The sequence below is a fragment of the Eptesicus fuscus genome, chromosome 19 (genome assembly GCF_027574615.1).
Source record: "Eptesicus fuscus isolate TK198812 chromosome 19, DD_ASM_mEF_20220401, whole genome shotgun sequence".
Lineage (NCBI taxonomy): Eukaryota > Metazoa > Chordata > Mammalia > Chiroptera > Vespertilionidae > Eptesicus > Eptesicus fuscus.
This window is the reverse complement of record NC_072491.1, coordinates 44333660-44356846: the sequence shown is the minus strand read 5'-3', so window position 1 is coordinate 44356846 and position 23187 is coordinate 44333660. Positions and strand designations below refer to the sequence as shown.

Here is a 23187-nt window from a genome sequence, read left to right as displayed (position 1 = left end):
ATAGAAGAAATCATGACAAAACCTATGGATGAGAATGTTCATTCAACTGCACAAGAAAACTCTCATGGGAAGGAAGACAGATATGGTTGCTACCAAGAGCTCGTGGTCAAATCTTTAATGCACCTGGGGACATTTGAAAAAAGTGCACCTGTTCAGACCGCAAATGAAAACTTAAATGACAGTGGCATCCAGTCTCTCAAAGCAGAGAGTGACGAAGTAGATGAGTGCTTTCTGATTCATTCCGATGATGGAAAAGACAAAACCAGCGACTCCCAGCTGAGATTCTGCTCCTCCGACGACAATGAAAGCAACTCGGAAAGTACAGAGAACGGTTGGGACAGTGGCTCCAACTTCTCAGAAGAAACCAAACCACGTAGAGTTCCAAAGTACATTTTAGTGGACAACAGGAAAGACATACTGGATGTTACCGAGATAAAAACCGAAGGTGACAAATTTATCTCGTGTGAAAATAGGTGTGATTCTGACCTAGAAAGGAGAGACCCGCAGCATGCTCACGCGGAAGCATTGGATGGCAAAGCGCAGGCCTCCTTCCCTGGGGTCGAGGAAGATGACAACCAGTGCCTGGCAGCGATGACCGAAGAGTCTGTGGACCTGGAGAAAGCGAAGGGGAATTTAAGTTTGCTGGAGCAGGCAATCGCCCTGCAGGCCGAGCGAGGCTGTGTTTTCCATAACACCTACAAAGAGCTGGACCGGTTTCTGCTGGAGCACCTCGCAGGGGAAAGGAGACAAACCAAAGTTCTTGACCTGGGTGGAAGACAAATCTTTAACAATAAACGTAAGACACGTCTTTGAATTTACTTTAGAAATAAAATTGCGTTAGGGTTGGAACAAAGATTAGTTAAGACTTGATTACTTCTTCCAGGTAGCTGTTTTGACAACTTAACACAATTTGAAAAGTAGCTTATATTTTATATTATAAAATAAATATATATATTTTTTGTTTCCTTACTCTCTAAATTGTTCTCAGGTCAAGCTCAGTCAGTTTGTGTGTTTGTGGTCAGCGTTTTGACACACGATAAAAGGATCATTGCCTCTAATTCTTTTAATTTGATTGCTTTTAAAAAGTATATAGTACTTTTTAAAAAGGACTTTATTGCACATTAGAAGTACATTAGTACTTATTGGATTTTAAATCATCATATTAATCAAGTCAATTCCAGAAATTTATTATTTCTTTCCCACCCTCTTTCTGGGATCATCTGACTGTCTTTAAGCTTCAAAATAGCCCTGCCAGTGTGGCTTAGTGGTTGAGCATCAACCTATGAACCATGAGGTCACGGTTCAATTCCTGGTCAGGGCATATGCCCAGGTTGTGGGCTCCATCCCCAGTGGGGGACATGCAGGAAGCAGCCGATTAATGATTCTCTCTCATCATTGATGTTTCTATCTCTCTCTCCTTCTCCCTTCCTTTGAAATTAATAATAATAATAAAAAATAATGTTAATCTACTTGTAAGTCAAGCAGATGATCTATCTGATCCTTCTTAGGATAAAACTGGCTGTTAATGTTTTTATAAGCCTATGCTTTTTACAAGCTCTCTAGCTCAGGGTCCATAAAAATCTGGGCCAAGCTTGAATGAGAGAGTAAATAAGCTTAAAATTGTTCCTCAGACTTTAGGGAAATTGTGTTTTCTCTCCCATAAAGATAATCCCTTCCCCCACTCTACCCCCAGCCTTGCACAAGGTGGGCCTGATGATGATTTTTACAGCTAAGCCGAGTTTCCCAAATGGTGGTGTGTAAGTGCCTGGAAAGCTTGTATAAGATGGGTATTTCTAGGATCTCATGAGACTCACTTCTCCAGAACTTGACATTTTTAAAGCAAGTTTGTCAAGTGATTCTTGGACACCCTGAAGGCTGGTAACCACAGAAACAGGGCAAATCAAGGTGGTGGCCCAAGCTTGTGCTTATTAGAAGATTTAGATGTTCGGTTGCTATTTATGCATAAATGAATGATATGTTCTGTCATTTTAAGTCCATTTTAGTACTCACCTGCAATCTTGTTAGGCATTGCCTTGCAGCTCAGAGCTGAGAAAGCAGAAAATAAGATGATGTCATGTAGTGAGGAACAAGATAATGCTACGCAAACACACTGCCAGGATTGGGATGGGACAGAATATAAATGACGTGTGTGTGGTTTGGGACAGGACACTGTATTTAGCTCTGTGTACTCCACTAATATGCAACTGTTGGATTTATCTGCATGTTTTTTTTTTATTTGTTTGTTTGATTTTTGTTTTTTAATAAACTACAAGCCAGAAAAAAAAGAAATTTACTTCCAATTCCCCCAACTCATGATATCTAACATATTACATTTCATTCATCTTAAGATAGTTTCCCAGTTCAATATCTTTGAAATCAAAGAATGTGCCATAATTTAATTTTAATAGTTTTTTTCTTTCTTACTAGCACACAAATTACGTTTCATCTTACAATTGATGAAATCTTCCAGCCAATGAAATCCAGCATTTGGAGAAATTTTAATTATTTGTGCTACCGCTTAAAATACTTGATGATCCTTGGGTCAATTTTTTAGATCTTTTGAAACTATTTTTTTTTCTGTTTTCAAAAATTAACAAGGCATTGGAATCTGTGCTTGTAGACTTGGGTCATGTTGGAGATTTACTGAATTATGAATGCTGCTGCATGAGTCAATAGTATATCTTATTACGTAGAGCCTTGTCCTGCCTTGGGGTGTAAACAGCCTATGCAAGGAAGATCCAGACAAGATTAGTATATAGCAGAGAGGGAAAAAGAAGTGGAACTCAGGGAAATTGTAGGTTTGGTCCAGAGAATGCCTACAGAGTCCAAATTAAGTATTAATTTTCCTGTTCCTCTTTTTAGATTTGGGAGCCAGCAGCGTTAGAGGTGCTTTTTTCTCTGGCATAAATTTCATGATTTTAAGTCAACACTTTTCCCAGATGATAGCCACGCTCTTCAAAACATCATCCTCATTTTCCATAGACTGTGGGCATGTGACAGCTGTTAAGGAGAGAACAGTAGAATTTAAAAATATCATTTTACCCAAGACTTCAGATGAGTCAGCAATTCTAAAATAAAGTTTGACTAAGCATCCGGTGAGACTTTAAGTCGAAATACAAGTAGAGTCATCGTATAATGTATGATTCAGCCTCGTAGAGTGAAGGGGAGTGATGTGAACAACCGCACAGGTGTATCAGGTGTGAATTAGGACAGTCCCAGACAAACCAGGATGTAAAGTCACCAGGGGAGAGGGTCATTATGCAGCATTTCACACAGAAAATAGAGGCGCCAGGCCTGAGATCACAGGAGCTCTGGCTTCTCAGCCCGCACACGGGTTCTGCCCTATAGAGCGTTTCATTAGCATCTCGTTTCACCCACAGAAAAGAGCTTGCAGACAAAGGTGCACGACGGACGTCAGGGGACCGCACCTGGTCAGGAGCCAGCCTGCCTTATCTCCCACACCCTCTCTGGCTTCCTGTACACGGAAAGCGTGGCAAAGAGGAGGCACACTCGACGCCAAACCTTTCAGTGTGGTTTAGAAATGTGGCCTCACCTGGGTGAGAGCCAAGAGAGGAAAGGCACCGAATGACCCATTGTTTCTCCTTTTCTCTAATTCACTCTCCTGTGCTGTCAACCCTCCGAGTTTCGCTATCAGCAAACTTCAAGGAATTTGACGAGCGGTCTACTGGAGAGTCCATGCCCAACTCGGACTGAAAGTGGGCAACATTTTTGGATTTAATAAAATCTATCGCCATAAAAATCATAGAACCTGGCGAAGCTCTTAATAGGACCCTTTTGTCTCGTACAGAAAAGTGTATATTCTCCACATGATGGCATTTAAACCCTGTCTCTCTTTAAGCAAAATGCCTGCGCCTCAAGGCATCCCTGTCTTTCCTCTGTTCATTTCTCACTTAACGTAGAGCTTTCTTTGGGCTCCCCTACCCCCGGCCCCTGAGTGACAACTTGAAGGATCCTTGCCTCCTCCCCCTTTGCTGAAACCATGCCCCCAAATAATTGCATTACATACAACCTGCTGTGCCCATCTGCCAGGACCGCCTGTACTCCAACCACTGGGGTGGCATGCTATCACACAGGCACGTCTGCTCTCACTGTCTTCTGCCTGGAGACGCTGCCACATCCCGCGACACTGCCCTCCTCCTCGGGCCACGCTTGGGGCGGCAGCATATGTGCCCTCCGCCTCCGCCAGGCAGGACTCTGCCCCCCACACCCACGCACCCCCATCCCATTGCCGGCAGCTTATTTATTTCCATTATTATTTTTCATTCCATGCACTAGTGAGGGGGGCAGTTTGGGCTATAAGAATGCATTTGTGTTTGAAGTTCATCTGCCATCTCAGCCACAAATATGAAAATTCTATAGAAGGCCTCGCTGTTGGTTCTAACCTCCTTAGTAGTCCTGTTAGCTCTCATTCATTTTATATATGTAGCTAACCCTTTAGCTAACGCTCAGCCATGTGTGTGCCAGAAGATTAAAACCCAGGGCTTGTCTTCAGCCCTTCTCTTGACCAAGGTGTCCCTGGTCCCTGCCTGGCTGTGCCTGGGACCCCCACCCCCACCCCTGCTCTTGGCAGCACACCCCAGGCCATGCACGGCGGCCTCCGCTCTTCGTACTTCCATTCTCTCTAAGTCTCCCGCAAGAATGGTGCTTTGCCAGACCTTCTTCCTATGGCCTCTGCTTTTACCTTTTGCGTTCAGAGTAAAACTAGCAGCCGCTTTTCTGTAGCCACTGCATACAGATCCCGAATGGCAAGCCGTTGGTGTTTTGGAACCCTGGGCCTCTGCAGCACTGGGCATGCGCCAGGCGGCCGGATGGCATCCTCGTCCTAACTCTTGCAGAAGCAGGTTCCACACGTGTCTGGGAGCAGCCGCCGGGCTGCTGGGCCCTGAAGCCTGGGGCCGCCGGCTTTGTGAGTGACAAGGCCAGAGATGTCTTTCTCAGATATGGTGGCTTCTTTGTTTTGTCATTTTGGGCCCGGCTTTTTCCAGATGCCTTCAATTAGGAGACAGGTTTTGGTTTAAATAAAGTCTTTCTTCTCTCTCACGTCTTTTCTTTTCCTTTTCAGGAGCCTGTGTATCCTGTGGTGTGGACTTGCTTTCTCACAAGGAGGCTCTAACTGCAATCTTTGGCATGACAACTTAAAGCCACCTTGTGTTTTAACCCTCCTTTGCCCTGGGTCAGCCTTTGCTTAGGAAACCAAGGACATTGAAAACCTTTTTTTGTGTGTCCTCAGGTCTTAGTTGAGGGTCTCACTCAAGGCAATGTGAGAGGCGTGTTTGTGATGAGTAAAGTGAGAAGGTCGCCTTGCAAGGCCATTCTATTGAAAGCGAAGGCAAAGAAGAATAACCAAAAGAATCTGCATCTTATTTCTCTGCAGACTCACCGCGGCCTGAGAAGAGGGAGACCAAGTGCCCCATCCCCGGGTGCGATGGCACAGGCCATGTGACAGGGCTCTACCCCCACCACCGCAGCCTTTCGGGGTGCCCCCACAAAGTGCGGGTTCCCCTCGAAAGTGAGTACTGCTTAGCCCTAAGAAAAGTAGATGCCTTGTTGTACATCCCACAGCATCACAGTGTGATCCTCTTTCTCCTCTAATTTGGAATTAGGAATGGAGATATAAAGTTTTTAAACATTTCATCAAGGTAATTTTCATCTGGCCTGGTGTTTAAAATACAGTGGAGAGATAGAAAACGTGGGAACAGCCAGGCCCATAGGTCATGCAGTGACTGATATTGAGAAGATAATTTGTTACTCATAGTTCCCAAGAGGAGGGGGCAGGCCTCACCAGGCAGGACCACCCTGGGAAGTCCCAGGGCCAGTCAGAGGGCAGAGTGGTGGTGGGGGGGAGGTGTGGGCAACAGCCTTTATTGTGGTTTCCTGGGAAGGAACAGAGTGAGCAGGTTTAGGATTGGCTAGTTTGACTCCTTTCAGTGGGTTCTGGCCCTCGGAGGTTGGGGCAGGTGAGAGCAGTTCCTCACACTGATTGCCTCAAAAATATACTGTAGTTTTGACTATATATTAGGATGTAGTTTTGACTATATATTAGGATGAAGCTAAACATTATTACATTTCATGGAGATTCATCTCATTGCCAGAACCTGATGAAAGAGGCAGTGGGGTGAGGGCTCAGAAGTGATTGGTTTGCCATTGAAAAGTGTTTACTGTCTCTAAGAATTAGGTAGCCGTGGGAGGGGCAGTCTCCTCAAGGTTAGCAAGGCCCCAGGTATCAAAGCATCAAAGAACAAAAAGTGAAAGGCATGGCCGATACACTGTGTGACCGCACAGTCCTTTCTTGGAGGCATGGTTTCCTTATGCCCACAAGGAGCGTTAGCCTCGGTGCATCATTGAAATGTGGGAAGTGCATCACTTCACCAAAGCCCTCTGGACCGCCTCTGCCCTGAGGGCCACGGAATGTCTGGGATGCTGTCCCAGGACATCCTACAGCAGCTGAGGGCCCTGGGCAAGAGCAAACCTGAGTTGGTCTCCCCACCCACCTGCCCACTGTGAACTAGGAAACGAAAGGAAAAGGAAAGGACTGCCTCCTAAGTTTTCAAGTATCTCTGTGTTACATCCTCTACTTTTTGAACCTACTTATTGAAACACCTCTTGGGTCATAAAAACCACAGTGATGGGAAGGTTTTTTGTTTGTTTGTTTGTTTGTTTTTGCAAATCACTGAAACTAATCAGCTCATCACTGCCCCACTGGGTTAGCAGTTCCTCACATGGATTGCCTCAACCATATTCTTTCACCAATAATTGAATGGCAGTGAGAGTGAGGCGTGGGACGGGTGTGATGGACAAAGAATCAAAATAATGTCTCTTAGGAAATAAAAAAGACCATATTCATAACTTCACACTGTGGGGAAACGATAGAAAGAACAACTATTTGATAAATAATGTTTTCCATTCACTCCAAGGAAAAGCATCTTACCTTATAATAGACAAATATGCAAATTGACCGCACAGTCGCTACGCCCAAGCCACGCCCACCAACAAAGCCACGCCCACCAACCACGCCCACCAGGAAACCGTTGCAGGGACGCTGGGGTGTGGTGGAGCACCAGCAGGGAGCCTGCACCGATCGCAGGAAACCACTGGGGGTCGGCTCCTTCGATCCCTAGCAGGGACGCTGGGTGCGGCCGAGCCCAAGGCTGGGAAAGCCTCAGGCGGAGGCTTTCCCGGCCTTGGGCACCAGCGGGGAGCCTGCACGGATCGCAGGAAACCACTGCGGGTCGGCTCCTGTGATCCTTAGCAGGGATGTTGGGTGCGGCCGAGCCCAAGGCCACTGCCCGGGGCCAAGCCCCGACCCTGAAAGAAGGCAGAAGGCGGTGGCCACAGCCAAGGCCTGGGTCCCCGGTGCCGGCAGAAAACTTGCAGGCAGCCAGGTGAATGAAGGTCTATTGCACGAATCTTCGTGCAAACAGGCTACTAGTATAAATATAAAAGGAAGAATATAAGCTTTTCAGTTTAAGTTAAATATAAGCAGAATCGTCTCATTTAAGTCTAGCGTTAACCATAATGTGAAGTTTAGAAGACCTGACACTTGGGCCAGCTTGCTGAATTTAATTGTTGAAGTCCTTAAGTGCTGATTTACTTCAACCCCAATACCTAAGGGGAGGGAGCAGAGGGGGTTATGTAACTGAATTCATTTGAATGCAGACTTGAGAAGTCCTCTTGTTCCTGTGTTGTGTGCTGATGGCATGTTATTTTCTCCTTTTATGTGACATCTTGTGCTTAGTTCTTGCCATGCATGAAAATGTGCTCAAGTGCCCCACCCCGGGCTGCACAGGAAGAGGGCATGTGAACAGCAACCGGAACACCCACAGGAGGTAATAGTGATGTGTTGCTAACCTGTTACATCCCAGAAAGGAAGTGAGAGGCACTTTCCACCAGGAAAATGAGAAACTAGCCATGTGCTATCCAAATCACTGCATCAGTATCAGATACCTGACCACTGGGAGTAGATAAGAAGTATTCTCAATTTGTGCAGACTGGAAAAAAAAGACCTCATTATTTACTGTCCTAGAAATGTTCATTTAGCAGTCAATGATGCTAACACCAATGTGAAATTGGAAGACCAGGATTACACATTCACATAGTCATACAAGTAGAACATGTTTTCTTTTGCTGTGAACCCATAGCTGTTTTGATATTGAAAAGACTTGTTTAGGAGTTACCTTGAACCCCATTCTAAGAGGTACCCAAAGGGCTTCAATATACTGTGGTTTTGACTATATATTAGGATGAAGCTAAACATTATTACATTTCAGGGAGATTCATCTCATTGCGATCTCACCTACCTTAAAACACATATGTGCATTTATATACAAATATATCGTGTATATGTAAATATTTTTGGTGAAAATGCTCATTGTTTTATGTGTATTTTGTATTATGTATAGACTATGTGGTCTGGAGATACTGTTTGATTCATAAGCGTATTGCCAGACACCTTCATATTCTATTTTAACTAAGACATCCAATGAAGTCACTAACATTTCCCTAAAGATCCGAAGATAAATCATGGAGTTATCATGCTAACATCTGTAGTTGGATACATTGCAATTAGAGTGAGCACTTCCCACTTAAAATATTATAGAAGTTTCAGGATAATTTAGTTATTTCTTCCTTAGGTAATATTTTGATTTTTAATATGAGTTTGTTTATCTACCACCTCTGAGATGTGGTTGAGGGATATATGTTGACACTATAGTTTTTAAACCCATTTACTGTGGTAAGTGAGCTATTAATGTGACTTCATATTTAGTGTGTGCCAGGTATGATGTGAGGTACATGCCAAAGCAAATTATGTTATCGTTTTCTAACTAAAATCCTCACCTTTTTATTTTTGACAGTCTTTCAGGTTGTCCAATCGCTGCGGCTGAAAAATTGGCAATGTCCCAGGACAAAAGTCAGTTTGATTCTTCCCAAACTGGGCAGTGTTCTGACCAGGTTCACAGGTATGATCCTCCCATGACACGCCTGGTACTGTATTCATGCCATGCTCCTACACAATGGGTCTGTCACCTCTAGTGTGCTAGTTCACACTCTGGTCCAACCTCCGTTCTCAGCTACCAATATCTGCTGGAGGGGCTGGTCCAGTTGATCATACTGTCACTTAAATGAACTTCTAGGCCCTCCAGAAGTTTCACTTGAAATTAATCTGTATGCAAAGGTAACATAATGTGGATGAATCTAAAAGAACTAAAGTATATGATAACATATATTAATAAAAAATTTGCATCACTAAAGGCAACCCATCCCACTGGTCAGCTATGGTCTTCCTAATGATTGACTTAACCTTTCTCCCCAGAGAAAATGCCACCATAAACCACTCATATCACTCAAACTACGCGATGCTATATATTCTTCCTTCTCTTCCACATGTACATATAGCTTTTTTAAAACAAAGATTTAATTGAGTAAGTTGATAACTATTAATAAAATATATCTAATTGGTCCTAGGTGCATCACAATCTCTGGTAGTTTAGAAGAAAATAGACAATATTTATACCTAAGTAGTAAACTTAGACAATATTTATACCTAAGTAGTAAACTATATATGATGCCAATATTTATACCTAAGTAGTAAACTATATATGATGCCACTTAATGTGATGTTATACATTTAGTAATACAAAAATTATATATCTAAGAAAAGTGATTTCAGGATGAAAACAGATAATCAGATCTTCATTGTTACTGAGACACTGAAATGCAAAATAGATAGTAGGAATATTATTTTTTTTAGATTTGGCTTCTATTAATATGTGATCCTATAGATTTAATTAAAAGATTCAAAATAGGCATTCAAATCCCATGAGTGAAGAATGTATGTCAAATGAAGTACATGGATTACTGAATAACTAGCAATTTAATACTTTATAACAAGCTTCTTAGTTAGTATTACTGTATTCTTTAGTTTCTCCCTAAGTAGTTTATTTATTAAATATAGAAATAACATTAAGTTTTAATTTGCTAATTTCTTAAAAAAATATATTGTTTTAGACTGGCACACATGCACCATTAGGGGTATAAACCAAGTTATATATACAATAGCAAAATTAATTCATCACTCAAATATTTTTATATTTCAGCAAATAAGTTTTTTACAAATCCAGGAAATATCATCAAAACTTTGACATTCTGATGAGTCAGGCATGTTTTGGTAGGAGACACACACGTATAAATATACATAGGTATCCCCCAGAAATGTATACACACTTTGAATGATAATAAGGTCAGTGTTTATTAACATACAGTTCATTTTCAAGATTTAAAAGAATCTACAGAAATGAATAATTTTTTTTGGTCAACACCTGTTTTCAAACTGATTACTGTTCTGGTCCAGGCAGTGCTGATAATGCAAAGCACTAGAATCCCAAGCATCAAGAATCATTTCCTTTGGGATTTGTGCACCCTCAATTTGTCAACTATTGCCAGTTTTGTACTGTAAACTTTATCTTTTATGTATCCCCATAAAAAAGTCTAGTGGATAAACTTTCTTTGTTCAAAGCTTAGTCTGGTTTCACCTATTATTTCAAATCAGTTAAACCTGAAAAAGAGTGAAAATTAAGTGAGTTACCAGCTGTTAAAGTGTATACATGTTTTTGGGACACCTTGTATATCTATATATCTATGTATCTATCTATATCTATCTATATACATATCTATATATATGTATGTGTGTGTGTATATATATACATATACATATATGTATATGTATATATATATTTTTTTTTCCTAAAAGGTATATTTGTTTAAATTCTTTTACCATTAGACCATAGCACAACGATATTTGTGTTTTCATTGGCTGGAATTGGTACTCCATAAATATGATGCCCTTGTTTAATCCAAACACAATAATTCTAAAGGAATAGTTAATTCACATTTAGCTTAGATTGGGGTAATTTTGTTGAAAACTGTGATAGCTGTGATAACACAGTAATTTAGATTCATATTGAAACGATGGCAATTTAATAGCTAAAATGTTGAAATGCTATTTAAACTATTTGTAAATTAGCAAAAACATTCAGACTGCAGCTAGCAAGAAAGGTGAAAAGCCTGAGAAGAAACTCACACCTCAGGAGTCAGTTTCCCGGTGCCTTTGCCGCCCCTGTTAGTGCTAGGCTCCTGCCCGTTCTGCTGAGCATGCCAGAGAGGCCAGCACCGCTTCTCCTGAACAGAATACAGCGGCTTTTCCTCACTAGTTGTAAGTTACGATCATGACTTTTCACCGCTAATCTGATGAACAGTCCTCGCAAGCAGAATGTGCACACCTTGTCAGTCAGTGCCCTACCAATAGTTCTAAGGCACTTTTCTCTAAGGAGCTCTAAGTACTAACATCCATCAAATACTTGCTCCTTGTGGCACCTGCATAAGATGAATGGGAGATTGTACATTGTTCCTTTACCGGCGGGAGACTCGGACACACAGAATGAAGCCTCGCCTTCGCCACCCAGAGCCCAAAGCGCCTCCCTATCTCTTACTCCGGGTGCGGAGCTGTGACCAGAGGCCTTTCCCACAGTGCAGTGTCGCTAAGGGTACCCACCCGCAGGCATGCCACCTCTGATCTGCTTTAATTCTTTTTTTTTTAAATATATATATTTTATTGATTTTTTACAGAGAGGAAAGAAGAGGGATAGAGAGTTAGAAACATCGATGAGAGAGAAACATGGATCAGCTGCTTCCTGCACACCCCCTACTGGGGATGTGCCCGCAACCAAGGTACATGCCCTTGACCGGAATCGAACCTGGGACCATTTCAGTCCGCAAGCCAACGCTCTATCCGCTGAGCCAAACCAGCCAGGGCATGATCTGCTTTAATTCTGAGGCTGATGTGTTCACCAACAGTTTTACCATATGTCTTTCAATCTCTTCAGGACAAGCGTGGTGAAGCAAATAGAATTCAATTTCCGATCACAAGCCATTGCCTCCCCCAGAGCCACGGTGTCAAAAGAACAAGAGAAATTTGGAAAAGTACCATTTGATTATGCCAGCTTCGATGCACAGGTTTTTGGTAAACGCCCCCTAATACAAACAGGTCAAGGACAAAAACCTCCACCGTTTCCTGAATGTAAGCTTTGAATTCTAATGCTTATTCCAAAAAATGTGTATGGTGTGTGTGTGTGTGTGTGTGTGTGTGTGTGTGTGTGTGTGTGTGTTTTGGGGGGTGTACTTAAATATGCTCCTCACTGCTGGGAGGAGAGAAACTATATTGTACATCAAAATAACAGAAACAATGATAAGTTGATGAGTGTTGCTGATTTTATATGAAGTTACACTGAATATGGTGATTAATGAATGAATGAATTACTCTATAAATGTAGTACTATTATTGAGTCTGAATACAATTTTCTAAAGAAATACTTAATTCACATTTGGCTGAGATTAGGATTTATATATTGAAAATGGTAATAGCTATTATAAGAGAGTAAATTTGACTGAGAGTGAAATTTTGAAAATTTAATAGGTAAAATATTGAAATACTACTTAAAACATTACTTAATTAGCAAAAGTGTTCAGACTGAAAGTAGGAGAAAAAGAGAAAAGTCTAAGAAGAAACACAATTTACTGGGGAAAAAATGTGTGGCTATGGAGATATTTACTCATAAATTTAAGAATTTATATGGAAACATTTAAAATGGGTTAATACTCTAATGCTAACACATCCACATGGAAGATGTGTTCATAACTCAAAGATGCTCTAACACAGTGGTTCTCAACCTTTCTAATGCCGTGACCCTTTAATACAGTTCCTCATGTTGTGGTGACCCCCAACCATAAAGTTATTTTTGTTGCTACTTCATAACTGTAATTTTGCTACTGTTAATGAATCGTAATGTAAATATCTGTGTGTTCCGATGGTCTTACGCAACCCACAGGTTGAGAACCGCTGCTGTAGAGCCTAAGACCATCGGAAAACACAGATATTTACATTACGATTCATTAACAGTAGCAAAATTACAGTTATGAAGTAGCAACGAAAATAATTTTATGGTTGGGGGTCACCACAACATGAGGAACTGTATTAAAGGGTCCGCGGCATTAGAAAGGTTGAGAACCACTGCTCTAACATATAAAACTTGATGGTTTTCCTACCACATTATTTTTCAAGTTGTTTAGAGTCTCTGAATATTTTAATGAAAAGGAGAGAAAGTGATGTTGGTAATAAAGCCAGGAATGATTTTTTCATTATAGCAACTTAATCATAAGGGAAGAAGAAACTAATTTCCCACTTTGAGTCCTCCGTAGACCATGAGTTATATACAACATTCCACAAGTCTCTGAAATCCTTTCATCTCACACCTCTTCACCAAGACTGAGTGCTCCTAGAACACAGAATCTTTGCTCATTCTGTGATATTAACCTCCTCTTTCAAAGAACTAGGATGCTGCATAAAACCCAACCGTGGATAAAACCAGGCTTGAAATGAGTCTGCTATCAATGAGAAGGAGATTAGACTCCAAAATATGCTTTGCCTATTCTTACCAAAAATAGGTACCAGACACCATAAATAACCACTGAAAACCTGTTAGAGTAAGGAAAAAATATCACACACACATGGGCGCGCACACACGCACAGAGTATGTTTTGTATCTATCTATGTAATTTTATGTATAGTTTCATTAAAAATATGCAAAACACACACATGTGCATATATGTTTAATTCTGGTAAAGCTAGTTACTAAGAGCTATCTGTATACTCATATAATATCAATATTGGTTTAGAAATGTGAAATATCCAGTGATATTTTCATATTTTTATGTAAGGATAACATTTGGTAAATTTTCAAATTTTGTTTTATACAAATAATGATAAAACATTTAAAATAAACAATATGCACAGCAAAATGAATAACTAAATGCTTTTATATAATCCCCAATTAAATCTTGGGTGTGTCTCCTGTAATCTTGAGTGATGTTTACAAACACCCAGTGAAGAGAAGTATGTATAATTCTATCTCTCAGCAATGCCTTGCTACCCACAACAGAAACATAAAACAGAAACTCCGCCTTGATATCTAAGTTGCTTTTCTGTTCACCTTGAGGACATTTTCTCTGTCCTTTGCTCATCATGTGCTACCAGAATATGCAAAATGCCAGCTCATTAAAGACTCTGCCACCTAGTTAGTTCCATCTAGTTGGAGGAAGAACAACTTCTACTGGTTTAAGCACAAAGCAAACCTGGGTATCAAATAAACAAAAATGCAATTCCATATCTAAATATAACCTGTTATTGTGAAAGCAAATATTGAAAGGATGTATATTTTCTCTACTGGAATTACTGGTCCGTACACACACAGTTTACAGATGTACAAGCCTTAACCCTCTGCAGGCCCTGATGTGTTTTTGCTGGAGTGGTTTTTAATATACAACCTTTGCTCCGAATGCTTCCAGTGCACCTGCCCCATAACATTAGCTGTGGAGTTTTTGCCATAAGGTGTATAAATACAAAAAATATTAAGAGAATAGGCCTTCTTTTTCTTCTCCAGCCATCACACCATTTGATCTGTGAACTTCTGTGAAAACCAATCTGAATGACCTTCCTTGAATGTACCAGTGCATAATGGATCCTGCTCTAATTTATTCTTCACATATTTTAATGCAAGAAGTTATATCTTTAAAACAAATCTGTTTAATGACCGGCACCGCGTACATGCAATTGCTAATCAAATCTCTTTTCAGCAGCGAAGCATTTCTCAAATCCAGGGAAATTTCCTAATGGACTGCCGAGTGCAGGCGCCCACACACAGAGCCCTTGCCGTGCCAGCTCTTACAGCTACGGTCAGTGCAGCGAAGACACCCACATAGCAGCAGCTGCTGCCATCCTGAACCTTTCCACCCGCTGCAGGGAGGCTGCAGACATCCTCTCCAACAAACCACACAGCCTGCATGCCAAGGTAGGCCGGTCCAAGAGCCTGGAGGGGGGGCCGGCGACTGAGCCGTGAGAATAAACTGCCTTTCATGTTCCTAACCACGTGCACTGCCCTGCCGCTCCCACCCCTAAAGCACACCCCCTCCTTGTCTTAAGAAGAGGGTCAGGGGCACAGGGACAGGGACGAGCGTGGCCGGTTCCAGGAGGCATGAAAGAGGGGCTGTTCTGGAAGCTGGTGCCCCCAAGTTGGGGGAGATGTGAGCTATAGAGACTGGTTGGAGAGATGTGTAGCTTTCAAAGTTATGTTGTTGTTGTTTTTGTTTGTTTGAGGAGTTTGGCACACAAGCAAAGAGGGTTGCCATTAAAATCCGTCTGAACAAGGGAAGCTTTTTGCTGTGTGCAAACCAGCGATGGTAGGAACTGTATGATTCAACAGTGACTCGTAAAACCTTCGCAACATTGACTCAGGACAGCTAGCCCAAGGTGCTGTAGTGTTCTCCAAGGACATGTAGTAAAACCTGGACACATGAAATCCACCAGCGATAGTTCAGGGGGACTTGAGGACTGAGGGCATGCAAATCCAAAATCTAATTCTAGGAGGTTCATGAAGATGCCACATTTCTGACGCCTCAGAAGGTAATTGTATTTCTCTAATGACCTCGCCTTGCTAACCAACAACGAGAAGTCCACGTGCGTGTTTATGATACCTCGATGACAACTAGAAACAGAGGCCTCCATGTCCTGCCTTTTGAGAAGGAGGGGTTGATGGGCTGCGAGTAACCGTGATCCTCCCCAGAGGGCGGGCAGGACTGAGCCTGCCATCAGCCTCAGCCGGAGCCAGGAAGTCCTACCTACACAAAGCGCTCCGTTAAAATAAATCAGTTCCTAACCAGATGACTGAAGGCAACCGAAATAGAGTGTGGGCTTATTTGGAGAAGAGATTTTACTCCCACTTTCAGTGAAAGAACCTTGGGTTAAACGCTAACCCCAAGATTCAGGCGATCAAAGGATATTGGTCTCCTTGCCAATTAAGCGCAGCCCCATCCCCAGTGTGGTCAGCTGCTCACCTGTGCCTGCCAGGCCTTCAGGAGAGCGGGGACGCGGTGCTATGGAGCATTTGACAGAAGAATCGGAATTAGCTTCTGGACAAATCTGAGCCAAGTAAACCCCAGGAAGAGTTGGTGGCCAAGAATCACTCAAAAACAATTTTTAAACAAATGAGATTCTTAAACAAAGAAAAATACATCCTCTAAAAATATAAAGAAAATACCAAGTTATCCAAATTCAAAGGATGCCAAGTGAGAAATGGTTTACTTAAATAAATGATCTAGGATATTTTAAAATGCGACTTTAGTTATTTTAAAATTTATTTTTAAATATGAATAATTTTTTTTTCTTTTTCAATATGCAGGTAATTGGAAAAATACTAAACTATCGTCCTTCTTAGTGCTTTATTATTTCTTTGTATCAGCTGTTCTATGAAAATAAAGGACCAATATTATAATGATTAGTGCTGCTAAATCACTTGAGTAAAAGATTCTAGGTTGAATGCTTTCCACGTGCACATGTAGATATTTTTTTTTGTTCCTCAGAATTCTGACTTTAATCTTAATACACTCCTGTGTTCTATTAATTGATGAAGCCAAACAATGAATCAAAAATGACTAAAATCTGAGAGCATCTTCCCTTATCAATATGTGTCCTCTTTTAAAAACACATTTCTGGTCAGAAAAGTGACTGTTAAGTTGGCTTATTTCGAAAATGCAAATGATGGACTTCCTGTGTACGTTCTTCGGCTCCTACTGGGCGCACGCCGAGTGCCAGTGCTGCCCAGTGGAGCAGAGGCGCCTGCCCAGGGGACAGGGGCTCACCTGCTGGTCTCAGCCTCCCAGCTGCCAGCCCAGACTTTACTGCAGAAGCCAAATCTGCGACGTGATGATGAAGAGGGAAGAGACAGGAAGTGCTTAGATACATAGACTTTTAGAAGGAGTTTGCTCTTCTGGAAGCTTTCTAAACCATTCCCCCATGAAAATGACCTTGTTTGACATAGTGGTTGTTAAAACAGGCTGAAGATGGCACCTCAAAAATGTCACTTTGTAAGGAATCCTTCTCCCAGGCACACATTTGCACACAACTGTAGCAATGGGTAGAATTCTGTCCTTGTCGGATCCTGTTTTCTGAATAAAGAAGAGAACCTCATAAATTTCTAAAACCACAAAATACAATTTTTGTAGCAAAAAAGAAAACAGAGAGAGAGGAAGAGAGAGAGAGAGAGGGAGAGAGAGAGAGAGAGAGAGAGAGAGAGAGAGAGAGAGAGAAAGCCAAAGTAATTAATCCTGAAAAATGGCCTCTGACCAACAGTACCCATTGTGGACCGTTTGTGTCGTCAGCATTGCACTTCGCTCTGAGCCTTTTACTTAACGTTGGATTAACCATCTTCCCCTGCACATTGAGTACTAGACTGCGTCTCTTCCCACTAGATTTGCCTTTTCCTCCAGGGCAGATTGTTAGCATGTTTATTTCGGATAGCAAACAGCCATCGATCTATTGAGTTCCCGATTCAGAACCAAGGATGCAGACATGTGGAGTTTTCCCCTCCTCTTGACTTCTATAGCCAAGCATTAAGATGGACTAGAGAGACAGTTTGGCGGATGGACTCTTAACTATATGGACCAAAGGTGTTGAAGTGCGGGCCTGCGCAAGCCCAGGTTGATTCCATCACAGGCCCTGCCTTCCAGAAGCTCACAGACACAGCGGGCACAATGGTTGTTCCAGGCCGAGGGCTAGGTTTTCAGAGGCCATGATCCTCGTGTCCGGGTGCGGATGGGTGGCTTTGCAGATAATTTGATCAGAACTTGGGCAGGAGCTGATTTCTCATTTTCCTTCTCCATCCAGTCTTTTTTTTTTTTTTTTTTTTTACATAAGCAGCTTCTCTGAAGTCACTTAAGGAGCCCAATGAGAGAACAAAATTATAGATCATGATGTCACCCAGGCACAACCTTCTTAACATCAAGCCTAAGGACAGTAACTTTGACATTGCCTTCCTATTCACCTGTTGAGGTGAATATAGATATTTTTTTTTCATGCTATTTGCAAGCTCTCAACTGATTCCAAGTTTAGTGGGAGATCTGGATTCTTGATTTGCAAAATCCCTACTCTAATGGAAGATAGAAGCAGAGGCTGTTTTCAGAGTGGCAGGAGAGCTTTGAGTTCTTAACACTAAAAACAATGAAGAGTGGGCGTTATGGATATTCTAAAACCTTCTCTTTCTGAAGTTCCTCAGCCCCGAGCAGCTCTCCACCCAACACTGAGACACTGTCTTCATCAGCCCCTTCCCAACACTGCGCTGAGGATGTCAGCACTAACACCCCTGCCCAAACTCAAGTCCATGGTATCGGAATATAACTTTTAAAGGGATTATTCATTAAAATACAACCTGGCATGAATGTAACACAGCCACACTGCCAAAAACTACCCGTATATGTTTTAAGCATCCCTTTGAAGAATCAAGTCAAGAGAAACAATAATATCAATACTTAGTGGATAGCATAATAGTTAGAGGTAATTTTGTGTGAGGTCTGAGCCCTCTTTTGATTCTAGTTCTTACATGTGTTCTAAGATTTATAGAATGTCCTCTATTTTAATTTGGAATTCATATGCGTTTGTAAAGCATCCGTGGACCACAGCCTCAGACACTCTCCCTTTAGTCTGGTGACTGTTGCTGCTGATATTAGCAGAGAAATCAGTCGAATGGGCAGCGGGCACGGAGTGAGCACCCTGGGTGTGTGGAGTTTGCTGAGTGCTTTCCTCCTGCCCCATAATAGCATGTGCCAGCCCGGGTCAGAGGCAACCCCATCTTCCTTCCTCCCGCCCACTCTCACCAGCAGAGGTAGAAACACGCTTCACAGTCTATCTTTATCCCGGTCGCTGCTGCTTGCCAAGCGTTCTGTTGTTTGTTTTGGTGTCTCCCCCACCTGTTTAGACAAAGTGGCATATGCACAGTGTGCCTTCAAAGAAAACAAAAAATTGACACTTGCTTGAAATGTTTAAAGTTCAAAGTCTGTTTTGTGCTTGAACAAGGCCGAGAAACAACATGATATCACATCGCCGTTCTTGCTGCCTGATATCAGAAATAGCCTGGCGGCTCTCTGAAAATCCGAAAGCGGCCTTTTCAGTAACTTTACACCATGTACTGTGTGTAAAATGCTGTAAGGGACTCAGGTCAAGGAACCGATTAATACACGTGTAGGGAAAATAGATATTTAATAACTGGCGCTTTACCTCTGTGCACAGTAGCATAGAATCATGTCTCTTTGGTATTCAAAAACCCAAATTATTATTATTACTAGAGGCCCAGTGCACGAATTCTTGCATGGGTGGAGTCCGGCCGGCCTGCCCCTATCGAGGCTGATTGGGCCAGGCCGGCCGGGGGCAGGGGTTGGAGGTGCTGCTTGGGGGCGGGGCTGGCTGGTGGGGAGGGGCCACGGGTGGTTGGTTGGCTGGCTGGCCTGGTCAAATTCCTGGTTGAACCCCCAAACTCCTGGTCGAGGGGACAATTTGCATATTAGCCTTTTATTATATAGGATTAGTTGTCATTCACTGAATACCTATTATGTACCAGGAACTATAAACTAGCACTTTGCCCACATTAATCCTTTTTAATCTTTCTAGAAATTCCATAAAGCAGATATTATCATCTCATTTTGCAGATGAAGAAGCAGTGGTACAGAGATATTAAATAATTTTCTCCTAGTGGCACAGCTATGAATGTTGGAGCTGCAATTTGAACTCACACCCGTTCCACTTCTCAACTTTTTAGAGAGCTTGTCATTGTGTGGTATTCAGACTGCTGGCCCACCAACAATTTCCACTGACTATGATTCCAAGTCCCAGACAAAGATTTTTGGGAAATTCCATTTTAATTTTATGTATTTTCAGACAAAGACTTGGGGGAAATTCATTTTAATTTTATACCCTATGGCAGACACCTATTTTTCCTCTGAATTCCATCATTCTATTTATATTGAGTACATTTCACTAGTTTATACTCTTAGTTTAGGAGTTTTAATACTCACTATTTAGTAAGAATTAGATATTTATTTTTCCCCTTATTTTTAATAATCTGCCTGCTTTGAAAGCAGATTTCAGATAGCTTTCAATTATGAAAAGATACTCCCCAAACACTGTGAAGCTGGCATGAAAGAATATAGGCCAAGAGATGAAAATGAGGGAGGGGCTAATTCCCGCAGAAACCTAGGCTGAGGGACACTTCATTTTGCCCGCCCTTTTAGCCAAGTCAAAAAGGAAAAGGTGATGGGCGACCTACCTGTATTAATAGAAAATTTTGCTAAATACAGAAAACAAATGGCTTATCCTACCAATATTTGGAATATTAATAATTTCTATAATCAGAACATTTAAAGCAAAAATTATGATTTTGCTTCTTTAACTGTATCATCATCTTTAATGTATGGTGAACGTTTTAATTGTTGAAACAATGCCCTATTTTCATTTGCCTGGAAAATATTGGAGGGAATAGCCACAAGTCCATCCTCTAAATATAAGGGCCATACTTCATGCAGTTTTCTTTTTTGTTCTTCTGGAAACAAATTCCTATTTATTTTTTTCCTACTTGTAAGCATAGTAGAAATGCCAGGTTGTTACCTGCTTTTGGTGGTAGGTGATATGTCTTTTCCATGTTGCTACAAAGTCCTCATAATTATTATTTTACAGGTAGCATAATGTGTCATTAAATAGATGTAGCATAATTTCAGTAATCATTTCTCTGTTGGTGTACAACTGAGACACTTCTTATTTTATAGTGCAGATAACAATTACAATGAATAATTATCTCCATTTTCAGTTTAATTATTTATAACATTTATTAAATCACCTTTTACTACAAATTTCTTATACACATAAAATAAGCTCCTCGGAGGCAGGAACAATGTATTTCTTTTTTCAATTTTCTTTTCCCCCAAATATAGTAGCTTGAAAATATTAAATGCTTTATCAGCAATTTAATGAATGAATAAATAAATCGCAGGTAACATCTTTAACTTGAAAGTGGTTGAAATGGGTAAGATGGTGTTTGATAGGCTCCCAAATTGGAAAGAACATGAGTAGTAACAGACTTATGCCTACCTCAAGAAATCTTAAAATTTAAAGTTAAAATAAAGATCCCAAGTAGCACTTTGAGAAATTAGAATATTAGAAGTCTGGGGGTAGGGCTCCATATCAGCTGAAGGGCTGTTTTCTCCTCCTACAGTCCCCCCGCCTCCCCCCCCCCCCCCAAACTTCTTCCCCCTTTTATCCTGCCATTTGGAGTTTCAGACTCTGGAGAGAAGTGATGTCCCTAGTTACAGCTCTGAATGAAAACCCACGCAGTAAACGTGTGACCCAGCCATCGGTGGGCAGAAAGGGGCCCTTCCCGGGGACTGTGTGTAATTGGTGAGTGCATCTGTGTGCTCGCTCAAAGCCCATCTGCACCCTGGTGCCCAAACCTGCTCTCTCCCAGTCAAGTCAGGTGCTCAGAGCAGCCGGCTGGAGCTTGGGCTGCAGAAAAGTGCCTCTTTTAAACATTAGGAGTGGTTTTTTTCCCCCCAATCAGCACACGATTACTTAAGATATATACTCATAACAACTCTATTTTTAAAAAATTTACTATTTGGAACTTTTTTCCCCCCTGTGAAAACTAAAATACATACTAGCGTTGCCTTGGGATAATTGATATTTTTCAGTGAGCTCAAATCTGCACTATTTGTGGGTTTTGTACTATAAAATTCTGCAGCCCAGTCACATGGCTCCTTTTCCCTAAGCCATCTGTCACAGAGGTCTGGAATTTCATGTGAATGTTAGTTGTGCAGTCTTAACCCAAGTTTTTTTTTCTTTTTAATGAAAAAATGCCAGCAACTATGGCATTTAGCACTTTACGTTGGTTATTAAACTTGATTACTATAGATCTGTTTTATTGCTATCATTACATAGCAGCTATGAAGCCAATAATTGCCTTGATATGCTCATGACAGAATGCATTGTCGTATCCTGGAGAGAGCACATGGCACTGATATGGTTAATATCTTGGATTTTTGTAACTAAGGTTTATTAATGCTGGTATAAAAATGTATTTGATGTTATACAGATGGCATAAGATATTGTGGTTACTAAGTTATTATCCCGGATAAGCTGTGCTGTCAAATTCAGGGCTTAAAACTATCACAGGAGATTAAACTACTTACTAAAAAGGACAGAAAGATATGGCCAAAGCATCTTAATACAAACATGTTAGAAGTGTATTTACCTCCCACAAATACAATAAAGCGTATCTGTCTCTCCGACTGAGAGCCTGAAAATAGGAACTTTACAGGTAGAACAAACACACCAAAGAGGTGATTTTAAAATATATTTGTATCGATTTCAGAGAGGAAGGGAGAGGGAGGGAGAGATGGAAACATCAACAATGAAAGAGAATCATTGATGGGCTGCCTCCTGCAGGCCCCCCACTGGGGACAGAGCCCACAACCCGGGTGTGGGCCCTGACCCGGAATCTACCGTGACCTCCTGGTTCATAGGTCAGTGCTCAACCCCTGAGCCACGCCGGCCGGGCTTCATTTTCTAAATCAGGGGCAAGCCAGGAGCCCAGCTACCTTGCGTGGCCCACACCTGAGTGGCAGCTGTTGGGGCGGGTGAGGCTGTAGGGGAGGTGCAGGCACAGTGTAAATGGGGAGTTAAAGTCAATCCCCTGGGAAGTGACTGGCCACCACACGTTAGGGGTCCTGCTAACATATTCAAGGACGCCTCCTGCTTTGCCAGCCTAAAGGAAAGAGTAGAGGAGTCATTCAAAAATTAACCGTGAATTGACGGATGATGGTGAAAACTCCAGAAAGATACTCACCGGACCCACTTAGGAAGAGGACAGGCATGCTCTTCCCAACATCTGGCCGTGCTCCCGGTTTATGCCATGGAAAACCTGCCTGAGCAGGGACCTTGCAGAATATTCAGAACGCACGGGCACGTGGACCTCAAAAACAAAACAAGAAAACCTTAGCCAAAGGTGTCCCCAACATAAATGCTGTGAGGAGGTTAGTTTTAAGTCTTTTCCTAAGTGTCTGGAAAGTACTCACCTTTCTTCTGGAGATTTGACTGCAGACCTGAAACCGTGAGCGGCCACCCTGGCAGCTGCTACCCAAAGGCCCCCAGAGGGGATCATGGTTTGCACGTCTGCCTCCCCCACTCTGCCTACCCACAATTTAACAAAGATTTTCCGGTTCCAGTAACCCAGGGTAACATGT

At 41.8% G+C, this 23187-nt stretch overlaps 1 protein-coding gene and 1 long non-coding RNA gene across 5 annotated transcripts in view; one reads left to right on the top strand and one right to left on the bottom strand.

Annotated features, from left to right (window-relative positions):
* ST18 (ST18 C2H2C-type zinc finger transcription factor) overlaps positions 1 to 23187 on the top strand; it is a 59625-nt gene that overhangs the window by 5556 nt on the left and 30882 nt on the right. For 2 of the 4 annotated variants that reach the window (XM_054708379.1, XM_054708381.1), the window contains exons 2-7: positions 5 to 796; positions 5396 to 5530; positions 7757 to 7847; positions 8874 to 8978; positions 11901 to 12094; positions 14710 to 14921. In XM_054708379.1, the coding sequence (XP_054564354.1) occupies positions 5 to 796; positions 5396 to 5530; positions 7757 to 7847; positions 8874 to 8978; positions 11901 to 12094; positions 14710 to 14921 (1529 nt within the window). The remainder of the gene's footprint in view (positions 1 to 4; positions 797 to 5395; positions 5531 to 7756; positions 7848 to 8873; positions 8979 to 11900; positions 12095 to 14709; positions 14922 to 23187) is intronic. The other 2 variants (XM_054708380.1, XM_054708382.1) reach the window with 2 other exon arrangements.
* On the bottom strand, positions 271 to 22912 carry LOC114234692 (uncharacterized). The gene is made up of 3 exons (XR_003620878.2): positions 22791 to 22912; positions 487 to 612; positions 271 to 350 (listed from the first exon to the last, which is right to left on the bottom strand). It is a non-coding gene; the product is annotated as an uncharacterized LOC114234692 (long non-coding RNA).